Source organism: Castor canadensis, chromosome 1 (genome assembly GCF_047511655.1).
Source record: "Castor canadensis chromosome 1, mCasCan1.hap1v2, whole genome shotgun sequence".
NCBI lineage: Eukaryota > Metazoa > Chordata > Mammalia > Rodentia > Castoridae > Castor > Castor canadensis.
Window position 1 is genome coordinate 151,834,300 of NC_133386.1, and position 14,771 is coordinate 151,849,070.

The 14,771-nt window shown below is 32.4% G+C and overlaps 1 protein-coding gene across 11 annotated transcripts in view; it reads right to left on the reverse strand.

Moving 5' to 3' along the window:
* The window catches only part of Btbd10 (BTB domain containing 10), a 56,384-nt gene that overhangs the window by 25,913 nt on the left and 15,700 nt on the right, over positions 1 to 14,771 (reverse strand). For 4 of the 11 annotated variants that reach the window (XM_074041791.1, XM_074041785.1, XM_074041777.1 and 1 more), the window contains one exon: positions 12,319 to 12,476. The exons of 4 other annotated variants lie outside the window; for them this stretch is intronic. In XM_074041791.1, coding sequence (XP_073897892.1) covers positions 12,319 to 12,419 — 101 coding nt within the window. In that variant the 5' untranslated portion in view covers positions 12,420 to 12,476. 3 more of the 11 variants (XM_074041821.1, XM_074041798.1, XM_020165457.2) reach the window with 3 other exon arrangements.

Sequence of the window (14,771 nt, forward strand, 5' to 3'; positions counted from 1 at the left end):
AAATACTTTCATGTATCAGAATACTCAATATTGTTAACACATCAATTCTTGGGCCAGACATGGTGGCTTATGCCTGTAATACTATCTAGGAAAGCAGTTTGAAGCGAGCCCACGCAAGAACCTATCTCAACAACTAAGCTAGGTGTGGTGATACATGCCTATCCCAGATACTCAGGAGGTAGAGATAGGAGGCTTGCAGTTTGGAAGCAGCTCCCAGCAAAAGCACAAGTGCCTATCTGAAAAATAAAGGGCTGAGAGCATGAACCAAGTGGTGGAGTGTTTGCCTAGCAAACATAAAATTGTAATTCCAAAAAAAAAAAAAAGCGCATATGTATTTTAAATATAAGTAAGCATGGGTGTGTGCTTAGCATGTACAATGCCCTAGGTTCAATCCACAGCACAGACCAAAAATAATAATAACAATAATAGTAATAATGCAAAATGCCTAAAATAGCCTAAACCACTGTCAAAAAGGAGAGTCAGGAGACCAACATGACCTGATTTCAAGAACACAATGTGTTACTGGCACCATGATAGACAAACAGACTAATGGGCCAGAAGAGACTCCAGAAAAGGACCCACATACATATCTATGCACAACTTATTTTCAACAGGGTTCAACAGCAATTCAGGGAACCAAGTTTTTCATCAAATGGGGATGAAACCAACCAAGGGATATTTCACTTCTAGCACTTGAAGGAAAAAACAGGAACATCTCTGGTCAGAAGTTCATATCATACACAAAAGTCAACTCAAAATGTACCATAGACTTATATCTGAAACCTAAAACTTTTAAACTTCCAGAAATAAAAGTATAATTCATAAAAGGATAAATTGGCAACTGGCCTTCATCAAAATTTAATCTTCTGATCTTCAAAAAACATTGTTAAGAAAATGAAAAAACAAGCCAGTCGGGGAGAAAATACTTGCAAATCAAATCTAAAGTTCTTGTATGTAAGCTACATAAAGACTTCTCAAAAGAATGGACAAAAAATTTGAGATATACAGATGAAAAAATAAGTACATGAAATTATACTGAGTATCATTAATTATTAAGGAAGTGCTAATTAAAACCAGAATGTTACCATTATGTATCAATTAGAATGGGTCCAATAAAAAACTGACCATATCAAATACCAGTGAGAAGATATATAAGATATATACATGAAATGGAACTCCCATATCCTTATGGATGGACTGGAAAATGGTACAACCACTTTGGAAACTGTTTTAGAAAACAGCTTGTTTCTTAAAAGTAAAACATTTACTAGCCACTCCAATCCTGTATTTACCCAAAAGAAATGAAAACATATGTCCATAAAAAACAATTATATACAAATATTCTTAGCAGTTTCATTTGTAATAGGTCAAAACTGGATACTCCCTAATGTCTACGAGCAGACAAACAGATATATCCATACAATTGAGTAACACTCAACAATAAAAAATAAACTACTGACGCAAGTCACAACATGACTCAATCTCAAAATAGTTATTGAGTGAAAAACAGACCGAAAAACTAAACAAAATTCTAGGAAATGCAGACTAACATACAGTGTCAGAAAACAAATTGGTGGTTGCCTGGGGTATAGGGACTGAAAGGGAATATTTACAAAGGGCCCCATAGAAACTTTTGGATGTCACATATATTTTCATTTGTTTGGGTGCAAACAAATACTGAAACTTATCAAACTGTGTACAACTGGCTTTTTAGCTAAAACACAGCCTGCTTGAGGTTACCATACCAGAAAGTGGCTACTTAAAAAGTCATTTTAATTACACTTAAGTAATGAAAATCAAGTCTTTCTTCCAGTCTTCCTCCCATGCTTTTCTTTAGAGTTCAAATAATTCTGTCATCAGCCTACACAGATCCTTGCATTCCATCTTATGATTCACAGTCTCAAGAAACCAAAAGCATTCATTTCAACAATCATATTTTTAAAAGCTAGCATTACCAACTGACCACCACTTGAAAAGCTCACAAATATGTTACTCAATAAAATTATGACAAAAACCCAAACCAGAACCCTTAATTATGAATCCTTTGAGAACACAATTTCATCAACTGAAGAATATTATCTCCAGCATCTCTAGTTATATAAATAAACCCACCTTAAACAAAAACCCAACTACCAAAATACTTAACACTTTTTAAAATTTTACAGCTCTAAGGAACTAATAATACTTGTGATTTCTTTATGCAGTATCAACTCTTCACTTAACATCAAAATCATGCTTTGGAGTATAAGGAGAATTAACAGGCAATAAAGTCTCTAAAATATTTAAATCTTACTAATTAATTTGGTCACTCTCCAGTCTCTGGAGTAACTGGTCACTCTGCTCACAACAAAATTTAACATACTAATCTTCTATGAATTTCTGCACATAACTTGCAAACTTAATTTGTTTAAAAATTCTACTTATAGGAACAGTTTCCAATTACAGGCAGGTTCCTAAGAAGCAAAGAGAGATTTTAAAGACCTTTTTGTTCAGTGAAACTACAAACTCCTACAACAGAAAAAATACTGTAATAATAAGCGTATACGGTTTTAAATGCCAAACACTACCGAAAAGTTTATAATCCAAACCATGCCACCTTCTGAATGGATAAATAAACTGTGGTATAGTCATACAATGGAAAACCACTAAGTAATAAAAAAGAATAGACTGTTGATGTGTGCAACTATACGAAAGAGCTCAAGGGCACTATGCTGAATGAAAATAAAAACCCAAACCCAAAAGTTTATGCACTATATGATTTCATTTATTTAATGATATCAAAATGATAAAATCTTAGGGAGGAGAAGAAAGAACTCAAGGGTTGACAGAGAGATGGTAGCAGGAGACAGTTTCTCTATGGCAACAGAACAGTTCTATCCTGACTGGCGGAAGTTACACAGACCTATACATGTTATAAAGTGTTACATGTGGTATTTCTGATAGCAGTGTAGCAAAAAAAGGAGAGTGCATGTAGATGAAATCTGAAAAAAGTTGACAGTATAATAACAATGTCAACTTCCTGAGTTTGATAAATATACTTCATTTATTTAAGATATTATTGAGAGAAGCTGGGTAGAGTATCCTGGAACTCACTGTACAATTTTTTATGAATTCTTATAAATCTAAAATTATCTCACAATGAAAAAATTTAATATATGGAAGATAAAAGTCAGCAGACAATGTAGAAATAGAAAAAAGTAAAACTATAAAAATAAAACAATATTAAAAGATACTATATCCATAAAACACAGAATTTGCTATTTTTTAAGTTAGAGAATAAGAAAGAACTCTTAGATATTTAAAGTACAGTCATGGCAATTTTTAAAAGGTTACTAAAAGAAAATATCTGGAATATTCTTAAAAGACCAAAGAAAAGAAATGGATAACAGTGAAAAGATAAGAAAATCAGACAACTAATTAAAGAGGTCAGCATTCAACTAATATAATATATTCCAGAGAGAACAGACAAAATAGAGGGAAGTTAATTATCCAGGAACTAATAAAAGAAAAATTTTCAGAAGTAACTGACATAAGTAGCATTCATATCAGAAAATTGTTGGCAAATACACAAAATTACGTATCTACAACGTGAATGGTACTCATTAAAAGAAGATATCCTAATTTGGTTATACCTGGCACAACCATATGCATTTTACTCCAGATGACTCCTGGAGTGAGGAATTCTATGACTAACATCATAACCTGGTATGTCTTAATGTATATTGAACATAGCAAAGTTTCATAGTAAACAGAGTATCTAAACACTTGGTCCACTATTTTTTGACAAACACTACCAAGAATGTATGTGTACAGGTATAGATATGAAGCTTCGTAAGGTTTTTTAAAACTTTTAACCACACTTTTAAAAACATTTTTCCTTAAAGATGAGGTAAGCACCCTTCTAAATTTCTGATTAAATGTTCTTATTCTGTCCTCAATAAAAATTTACTATCTTTATCCTAAATTTTTATTTTAGAGGGAAAATAAGCTGCTTTTATTACTGTAACAAATATTATATCCTATTTCTAGCTTTTTAGCTAATTTAAAAGTTTTATATTAAATGCATTTTTAAGCAATTGATGTGCATATGCTTTTTGAACTCAGGGCCTCATGCTTGCTAGGTAGGCGATCTACCACTTGAGCCACCCTGCCAACCCTTGCATATGCTTTTTATATTTATCTTTAATGTGTTAAATCAAGAACTGGCTCCTAGGCCAAATTCAATCCACTGCCTAATTTTGCTAAAGTTTTTTGGTACACATCCAGGCCTATTCACTGTAAGTTGTGCATTCCTAATCCAAAAATCTGAAATGCCCCCAAATCATAAACTTTTTAAGCACCCCAAGTAAATTCCACACCTGACCTGGGTGATGGATCAAAGCCAAAACACAGGTACACTGAAAATAAAATTATTTTCAGGCCATATGGATAAGATGTATATGAAATGTAAATCAATTTCATGTTTAGACTTGGGTCCCATCCCCAAGGTATCTCATTATTTATATGAAAGCATTCCAAAATCCCCCCCAAAAATCCAAAATCTGAAATACTTCTGGTCCTAAGTAGAGAGATACTCAATCTGTGTTATTGTATATAGCTTATTTCACACAACAGAGTGCAGTGTTTGAGACAGTCTATGTAGTCTACCTAGCCAAAAATACTTACTATCTAGCTAAAAATACTTATTATCTAACCATTAATAGAAAAAGTTTCATACCTATATTAAATGTTAATAATTGTGATAACATAAGAAATACTGTCAAACTCCTAACTCTATTTAACACAAATTTCATGGAAAATTTTTTCTCATTGTTTCTTTTTTTTTTTTGGTCATTTATTATTCTATAAATTTGCTGCTCTTCTGCTTAACACATACTCAAAAAGGAAGTTCTCAACTAAGAAATAGGCTAAGCTCTCAAGGAAGATCACCTGTAAGTCTGTTTTTTATTTTCCCCACAGAAATATTTTAAATAATATTTACATCCCAGATTACCCCCACAAAGGGCAACCTTGATAAGAAATATAGCCCAATGACAGTTTTGTTTTAATACTAGTCCTAAATATTAGAATCATTCTCATTTTCCTAAAATCTCATTGTCAGATATGTCACCAACTGTAGTGAAGTAAAAAGCAGCAGAGGCAGCAGGGAGTCTGTATATGTGGCCATGAGTGTACTGAGAGCATCTTCTCAGATTTCAAATCTGACAGAAAAAAACTCTTAACATTTTATTACAAAGTAAAAGCTTTCCCAAATGATAAAAATTAGTTTTATGTGAAAAACAAGCTAGAGGGTTTTTTAAAATTATTTAAAAATGTTTAATATGGGTGTAAGAGTGTGCACCAAGTATGCTACTTACATACATGATATTGTAAAACCACGTACACTGGTGTTTTTCAGACCTTACATATACTCCCTGAATGTTCATTTACTTACATTTAGCCAACAATCCAGCCTAAGAGATCATACTGGATTATTCCGTGTATTATTTACCATCTTTCTTTCTTCATTGTTACCTGTAAATTTGATAATTTGCTTCCTCCAGATGAGCAAAAAAACAAAACAGTGTTTCAAGATCAGTTAACCTTTGGATAGAGTCATTCAAAATCAAAACTGGGCTAATGAATTAAGCATAATCAACTAGTGACTGTCTGGTTCCCTCACCTTACACCCAAGTATATGAAAAAAGGCTTCACCAAAAGCTAAGTTTAAGTCCAGACATATTATACTGGCAGTAGTTTTCTATCTACATGAGAGGAAAATTAAAGTCGGTCTGACAATCTACTGTTAAGCCCATTGCACCACATTTTTCATCTGGCTTTCGTCATTAGTCATAAATTGTCCCTTTTATTTATGTTCCAAGTGTTGTATCTGCTTCAAAATCAGGTCCAGAATCTCCCATCTTTTAGCAGTTCTTGTGTTTTCTCATAAAACCTTCTAAACCTATAAACAATTTTACAATGTTACATGCAGGTCCTTGTATAACAATAGGATGCTTCAAATGGCCCAGAAACATCTCACTTAAATACAGGTATTTTTACCTGTGTGCTTATCTATACTGCTTTCTATGTTTTTTCTTAGCAACATTTGTTATTTTTATTATTGGCATTTATGGTGAACTGCTCTTTCTTTTTTGACAAAGAAGCTTTCAAGTAAGAACTGAGGGTCTTCCCTCATTGTTATATATTATTGGTATACTTTCCTTGATCACCTTCTTTCATTAAATATATCCTAAGTAATCTTTTTGGTTGGTGTTAGCATTCTTAAAAATCTAAGCTCCTTTGAGCCTTACATTTCTTGATTTTTGAAGTATTTATTTTTATACTTTCTGGCTTACTTGCTTCATTTAAAAAATAGAATGCATATCTTTAAAAAGCTCACTTTAAAATCAGACTAAGGTTCTTTTCCTACCAGAAAAATATCAAAATTACAGTTTTATCTATCTCCCTAAGACATTCTTCCTTTTTGAAGAAATTTATACTATGGAATCATACTGATCATTTCTCTAATCAAGTATATGAAAAACTCAGAGTGATGGAACAAATGACAACATGTATATATTAAACACTATGTATATATAAAACACTATGTAATCCAATTATGCTATGGATGGCTTCATGACACAGAGAATGCTCATAGTTTTCTTTTTAAACAAAGTAGGTTATATAACAGTACATTCAGCAGTATCAGGAAGTCATTTTTAATATATATGTGTGACCTTTACACGTTTACTTAAATGTACCTACACAAAAAAGGTTATATGCCAAAATACTTAAAATATTTTCCTTTTAATAGAATAATATTTTTATGTTTTCCTATGTGCTTTTCTATGCTTACCAAATTTGTGTAATGAATATGTATCACTTTCATAAGAAAATAGGTATTATTATCTTAAAAGATTTGGCAGAACCAGAGGAAAGTATTTTAAGAAGTGTAAGATAAAAAAGTCTAGCTTGAGGTTTCAAATTTATAACTATTACTATAACAAGATTAGAAAAACATTTCTGGATGCCACCCCCCCAACACATACCAAAAATAAAACAACCTCTAAATATAAGACACTACTAATCTAATATACATTAAGTCATAACAACCACAGAACAATCATTCAAATTTTTAGAAATTAAACAGGGGAAGTCACAAGAATTTCCAGGAAAGTACAAACTACTTATATGCATTAAAAATAAAGTAACTTTAAAATATTTAATATTCCAAAGTCCCTACAAAATTATCAGTCAGATAGTGGTAATGAAGACAGAAGGGAAAAAAAACATCAGTTAATATCTTTTAAATTGTGCTAAAATTTCCTAATCAGGTAAGCAGTATCACCTGTTAAGATTTAAACTCTCACGGTAAGAACAATTACCTTTATTTAGAAATTTTTATTTGTTTGAAAATTAATTTGCACTAATCCAAAAACTTATCTGGCTTATTTTCTGTTTCAATGGCAGTATTTAGATCAGCTATTTAGAGTGCATGTTCTGTAAGACTAGAAAGAAAGTCCTTTTAACCAAGTAGAGCTTTACCATTCAAATGCATTTAGCCTTGTAAAATACTACTACAGATAACTGGTTCAACTAATCCTTAATCCATCCAAAATTAAAAATACATTTAATTCCATCTTTTAAATACATTTGATTCCATGCTAAGAATTACGGCATTTCTCTGCTTGAATCTTATTTTCAAATATTTTTACTTTAGTCTTTCACTAAAGTTTTTACATTTATAAAACACAGTATCAAACAATGAATTCTCAAGTTACATGAAGTAAAAACCCAAAACATCAAACCCTTAAAAACAACAAAAGCATATTCCATTTATTTTAATTAATTTGGCATCAAAGTGACAATCAGATATATGATCTTTTACATCTAGAAATGGAATGATCGTAATGAAACAAAGGCCAGTATCTCTTAGCCTCTCTCTCATATTCGTATATGTACAAAATTATAACCCAGACTTATCATGTAATAAATGAATACACACCTTCCTTTAGCATATGCCAAGGTAGACACACAAAAACAAGAAAAAAATTTTGAAATCAGAGTATAAAGGGACTCTGCTCTTTCAAACAATGCAGCACTGAAAGCCAGGTCAGCATCCTTGGGCATTACTAGGAAACTTTAGCACATCTGATATTTCCATTATCTTCAAGATGCCTCTGAACAATCAGAAAATTTCCCAGTCTCCCCCTACCTCACCTGTCCACAGACTTCCTTTAGCTTTCCTCTCTCTACTGGGTAATAATGCTGTTGCTGATATTTAGGCTTTAAATGTTCAGAGATTCAACCCCCTCTATATATTAATTCAGTTCATTTTCTCACAGACACTGACTCAGCCGTGGGTTGTGCAGCACTGACGTTTCTAACCAAACAGCATCGTGCGAGCTGTGATCATCCCATTTCTCCATCTCTGAACAGTGATTGGACATTGTAACTGATAGACAGGTGGAAGAAAACGCAAGAGGCTGAGAGCTTAGAGATATGTAGATACGTTGCCAAATGCCATCTGTAAAAGCTAATTCTAGCTCTGACAGCTTGCCAGGTTCCAGGAAACTAGGATGCAGATAACTTTCTTTCTTTCTTTTTTTTCTTTTCAATAGAGTACATCCATTCTGGACAACAGAGCTTCTCTTCAAAAAAATATAGGAAATATATTAGTTGTACTTTAAGAATTCACTCAAGAACTGTTCTTTTAAGAGACCAAACTTTTCCATTCTAAACTGCTGCTGGGACTATGGGAGCAACTTAAAAGGGAAACTGGAACACTCATACCTCATGCAGTCTCACAAGAAATGAGCATGCGTACTTCTACGTGGGAATGAAGCCTTGCGGCAAAGTCTGATACTCAATGTATCATACATTTATCTTTCACAACCTGAGCAGACTGCAGATAGGAGTTTTATATAGTCATATTCTGCTCAGTTCAAAGTATTCAAGAGTTTTTAGCATATTTTCAACACATATTTTACTGTTATACAAAAGAGGTGTCCTTTTTCTTTTTTAAAATTGCAAGACATGCCTCTAATTCATAACTTTGTCACATTTCAGACTAAATACACTTCAACTGAAATCACTGTTAACATCTTCTGCAAGCCACAACACCTCTTCCTTTGGTATTAACTGTATAACACAGAAACACCAACTTCACTAATTTTAAAACTAATTTATGTGTATACACCAGAAAAGTCACAGGCATCCATCCTTAAGTCTATGTCCAGAAAAGCTTCTCTACTTTTCTTTTATATCACAGTATTATACTTATCAAATCTACCTGCTAAAGAAAATCTAGAAAAAAGTACCTTAAAGATTGTATTAGGTATTATAGAAATCATAAGCTAATACCTATGAAACCCTGAAACATCAGCAAAAGTATGTAAGATAAGAGCAATTATTACTTTAAAATCAAAAGTGTTTTTAATCATAGCTAGCAAGGAAGGGTGGGGAAAAATCAAAAGTAAAAAACTGAAAAAACGAGGCTATTCAAAAATAAAACAAAACAAAACATGTTAAACCAAGATGACTTTTGGATTAACTATAAAAATTGAACTATAAAGAAAACTATGTTATTTCTTTACTTTTTATAAATTTAAATCCCAAATTCTATTTGAGGTAACAATATGCCCAGTTTCTAAACTATTTCTCAGTCTCCCTGATTCAGAGACAGCCATATAACATAGTTCTAACCAATGATTTCTAAGCAGATACCTGCTGGGAATATCTGAGAAAATTAATTTCCTGATAAAATGGAGGCCTTTTTCATTGTCCCTTTCTCTCTTCTTGTCTAAAAGATGGACATGATGACTAGAATTATATGTCCATCTTCTGATCATGATGGAAAAGTCAAGCAAATCAGAGATAGTTAACCCTAGTATCTTTAAGCAACTAACTATACATCAACCATCACCTACCTCTGGACTTCCAGTGTACAAAAAATAAATAAGTAAATTCCTAACTTAAGCCAATGTTTAGTTTGGTTTTCTTTGATTTAAACATCCCTAAATAAAATATGTAAGATTTAAAAAAATGGGATGAGTAGGTGGAGATACTGATGAAACAAAATCAGGCATGAGTTGGTAACTTCAACCTGGGTGATAGGTAGTGGAAGTTCATTATCTGGTTTCTCTATAATAATTATTTAAAATTTGAAAAAGAATGAGAAACTAGTTATCAATTCCAGCTCTGCCATTTACACATTGGATGGCCTTCAGCAAGGTTATTCACCTCCCTTTTTTATCTGACAAATGGAGACAGTATTACTATCCAGAGCTCTACCTTCAGATCCAATCAAGGTAATCTCCTAAAGGTTCCTAACAGACACCCTAATGCTCTAATCACATAAGGGTTAGCTCCAGTCTTATTTTTGCCTATCAAGTGGATATTGATTCCTTCTCTGAACTTTTTCACAATTTGGTACCACAGTTTAAGTACCCTATAGTCCTATAGCTGTTCCCTAATACTCCCTACCAGTACCCTGACACACTTTGAACTGAGGGCAGGTTCTCAATAAAGCTGTTGATTGTTAGTTTTTTTAAATTTCTCACCCAATTAGTTTGCCATCATTTTAAAAAATCAAACTCTACTTTTCTTAAGTGTTTTAAGTTATATGTTCCTAAGCAGGTAAGGACCAAAGGTCTCTAAAGTAAGCTGTTCTTGCTGGGGAAGGTTTTCCAGAAGGGCTTAAAATAAATTCATTCAAGGGACTTTATGGTTTTCCTATTAAAAATTTTTAATCAATTTATTGGTATTTATTACTTCAATGTTTTGCATTCAAAATTCTAAATACTGCTACAGTTTACCTAAAAACAACATCAAAAAGTTACTAATGAACAGTCTGGGGTATAACTCAGTAGTAGAATGTTTGCCTAGCATATTTGAGGGCCTGGGCCAAAAATAGCACCACACACACACACACACACACAAAGATACTAGTCCTATAGACATTATTTTCTATATATTATTGAAATGAAACAATAGCAAGGAAAAAAGTACTGCACATCTTTATAAATTCTCATTGAATGCATGAAGCTTTTAAAATGCAAACAATGTCATTTCTACTGTTCACACCTCTGTATTAAATAATGCAGTACTGCACATCAGCAGAAAAATATCAAGAATTAGAAGCAGAACATAAAATTCACCCCCCAAAATAGGTATACAATATAGTAGGTACAAATATTGTCCCATATAATATAATAAAAACCAGTATCTCTTTATTCTCAAGGACAAGATAATTATCCATAAAACAGAGAAAAAGAACTAGAGCCCCACTTGAAGGTCGCATGTGCAAGCACGTATGTACACACACAAAGAGAAGAAACAAATAAAAAACCATTCATATCATGTGGCATGTACTTATAAATTAATAAAGCAATTTTCATATTAACATTTTAAGAGCTCATCACATTATAACTCTACAATATAGGCAAGCATCTTGTCAGAATTTAAAAGTACCAGTTATTCCTATATTCTTTCCATAGTATATAGTTTTAAAATATTTGAACTATTTCTTTAAAATTACAAAAATGACTTCAATATCATGGCATTTTTTTCTTGAAAAAAAGGTAGTATTTATTTATAGTGATTAGGAGAATTTTATATTCAAAAGTTAAATGTTCAATTATATCCTCTAAGTAATATTCATGAAGCAAAATCATCTATGAAAACATGCTTACATACCTGTAACATGTGAAGTTTATGAGCTGTCAATTAACACTTTAAGATAACAGATCACATAGTGTTCTAAATGAGGTATTCCTAATTTAGTCACATAGCACAAAATGAAAGTTTAAAAAATAACATATAGATGAGTAGAAACTTCTGAAATGAATTTCATTTCACACATAAAATTTTAAATGCACCGGTAGTCAACCCAGAAAAATTAATTTTCCATTAGGATCACTGTGACAACATAATCTATTTCACAAAGTTAAAAATGTATATAGGCAAAGACCGACATAAACATATAAATTATCAGGTGTAATCTGCACACACATTATATTTAGAGTACAAATAAATTCCTGTTAGTTTCAAATATAAAGAACTAACCAGCCTTGCCAGAGTTTCTGATCAATCCAATTATAACACTTAATATGGGGTACACTAAGACTTTCACATAATTTGGAAATAGAATACTCAAACAAATACAAACAAAAAGTCAAAAGGAAAGAAATTTTTCTCTAAAAGCTATTTAAGTTGAAACAGAAACATGCACGATATTTTGTAAACCAGCCCCCATCTCTGACAGGACTTGCCACAATCAAATCTTTGCAATCAGATTTAGCAGAGTTTTGATATGTGAAACACATATTTTCTACCTACCTTGAATGCTTATAAAGTTTACGAGGTCTACTATGCAATTTCCGATCCCAATTCTCTGGATCACTGGAGTTACTGTCATAGGGATGAGGCCGTCCTGCCATCCCACTTCAAGTTTCCTCACACTAGTGCTCTGAAAGCACACATGTAGCACCCATAACCTACATAAAAGAGTAGTGTTGACCTTTAAATCTATTCCATGCAGAGTAAAATAGCCATAGAGTATTATATACTTGATATTATTGGGCATATTTTTAAAGTGATAAATAGATCATATAATACTGAACATACAAAATACCGCAAGTCAGATTAAAATAAATTCCAAAAGTCATTTTTGGTACTTTTCACTTCATTCATCTATTAAATCTGCTAGCCACTGTGACAGTTCACTAATGTACTACTTATATCTAGTAAATATGCTTAAAACAACTCCTGTCTAGATACCTCATGTTTCCAAACATCAATATAGTACCAAAAAGGCAAAAACAACTTCAAAGAATGATTCTCTTATATAAAACTTCACTTGGAACACATTTCTTAATCACCAAAAGTTAAGATGCTTAACAAAGCATCTAGTAAGACCAAATAACCGTGTTACTTAAAGAAGCTGAATAGAAATTGAATCTTTGTTCAAAGTAAATGTATGCAAATATCCTGCCTCCTTATAGTACAATTACCACAAAAAATGCTTTATCAACAATTAATATACTTAGTATCTTTTTATACATGAAATTTGTGCCCGAGAAATCTACTATCATTGTATAAAACTATAAGAAAATAATTTTACAGAATACCTAAACTAAGCATTTTTAAAGTATATTCACTACCCAATTTATCTTCCTTAACATCTTTCAAGGTAAGCATTAATCATCTCCACCGACATAAAAGAAAACAACCTCAGAACTTTGGTAATTTTGCCAAACTTCACAATGCTGGTGGTCAATGATAGGATTACAAAAAGCAACAAGAATTTAACAGACAATATGATCTTCATCTTGAAAATTGTGCTAAAGTGTTCATTTGAAAACATATCAGATTTGATTTTGAGAGATTCTGAACACCAAGAAAAACCAAATGATAAGCCAATGTATTTAACTTTGTTCAAACTATTTAACAAAGTTATGTATCTTTGACTAGGAACCAGGTTTCCTGATACCAGGCCCAGTATTCTTCTATGTACTTTTCTGAACTGGATTAAATGGAGGGAAGTAATGGGAAGTTGCTCATAAAAGTCAAAGAGAAATCCCAAAATTGGAAAAATACTCCATCTTCCTGAGTTTTATAATGTATTTCAGTATAATTTCACAAAGAATTCCAAAAATAAACACACTGAAAATATAAATGTAACCAGGTGTGAGGCAGGAGGAATGTGAATTTGAGGCCAGAGATACTCTGTCTCAAAAATCCAAGAGCTGAGCCAGGCATGATGATTCACACCTACAATCCCAGTTATGTAGGACAATTCTGGTCTGGCAGGCCCAGCAAGGCCCTATCAAAAAAAATAATAAAGCAAAAAGGGCTGGGAGTTCAAGAGGTAGGGCACTTGCCTAAGTGTGAGGCCCTGAGTTCAAAATCCCAGTACTACCAAAAAAAAAATCCAAGAGCTGGAAATGCAGCTCAGTGGTGGTATGCTTGCTTGGCATGAATTTGAATCCAGCACCAGGAAAAAAATTCTTTTGAACTTATATTAAAACCAGTAGAAGAAATGCCTTTAGAGAAACTATTTTATAATAGCAAAAAAAAAAATTCATAGTTACCTTGTTTCCAAAAAGTTTAAAATCTTAAACATCTTAATGTAATAAATATATAAAAAGTAGGTAGATCAATGAGTAAAATAAAAATAATGGGAAAGGTGAAAAAGGAAAAATTACACAATGGCTGATTAAAACCTCTGAGTTGAATACTTCTTGAAAAGGAAATCTATTTTTGAAGGATCACTGAATCATCAAAAATCGATGGTATCTACTATGAAATTATTTAAATACAATACTCTCTCAAGCTCAGCTAAATTTTAATTATAAAGATATATCTGCCCTAAAGGGAACTTTTTAAAACCTTAATTTTATATTATGGCTAGAAATCCTAACTGAAGAGATGAGGCAGAAAAAAAAAGGAAGAGAAAAAAAGCAGAGATAAAGGAAAAAAGTCAGAAAAATTGTTATCACCAAGAGAAGCACAAAAGGTACAAATAATAACGGGGGGAAATCGACAAGGAAGGAAAACAAAGTTGTAGAGCTTCAGCAGGTTTTGTAGAATGAGATAAAGAACAATTTTTCCAGACTCTGCAGCTTTTCCAGTAAACTATTTCAGGGGTTAGTATTTCTCTACAAGAGCACTTTCTCTCTTCTTTACACTTTACACTACCAGAGACGGACCTCTGACTAGGAGAGCCACAGATGTCCAATGAGGGAAGAACAATCCTAAATCATGGGAGGCGGTAGCCAAAAATTAACCAC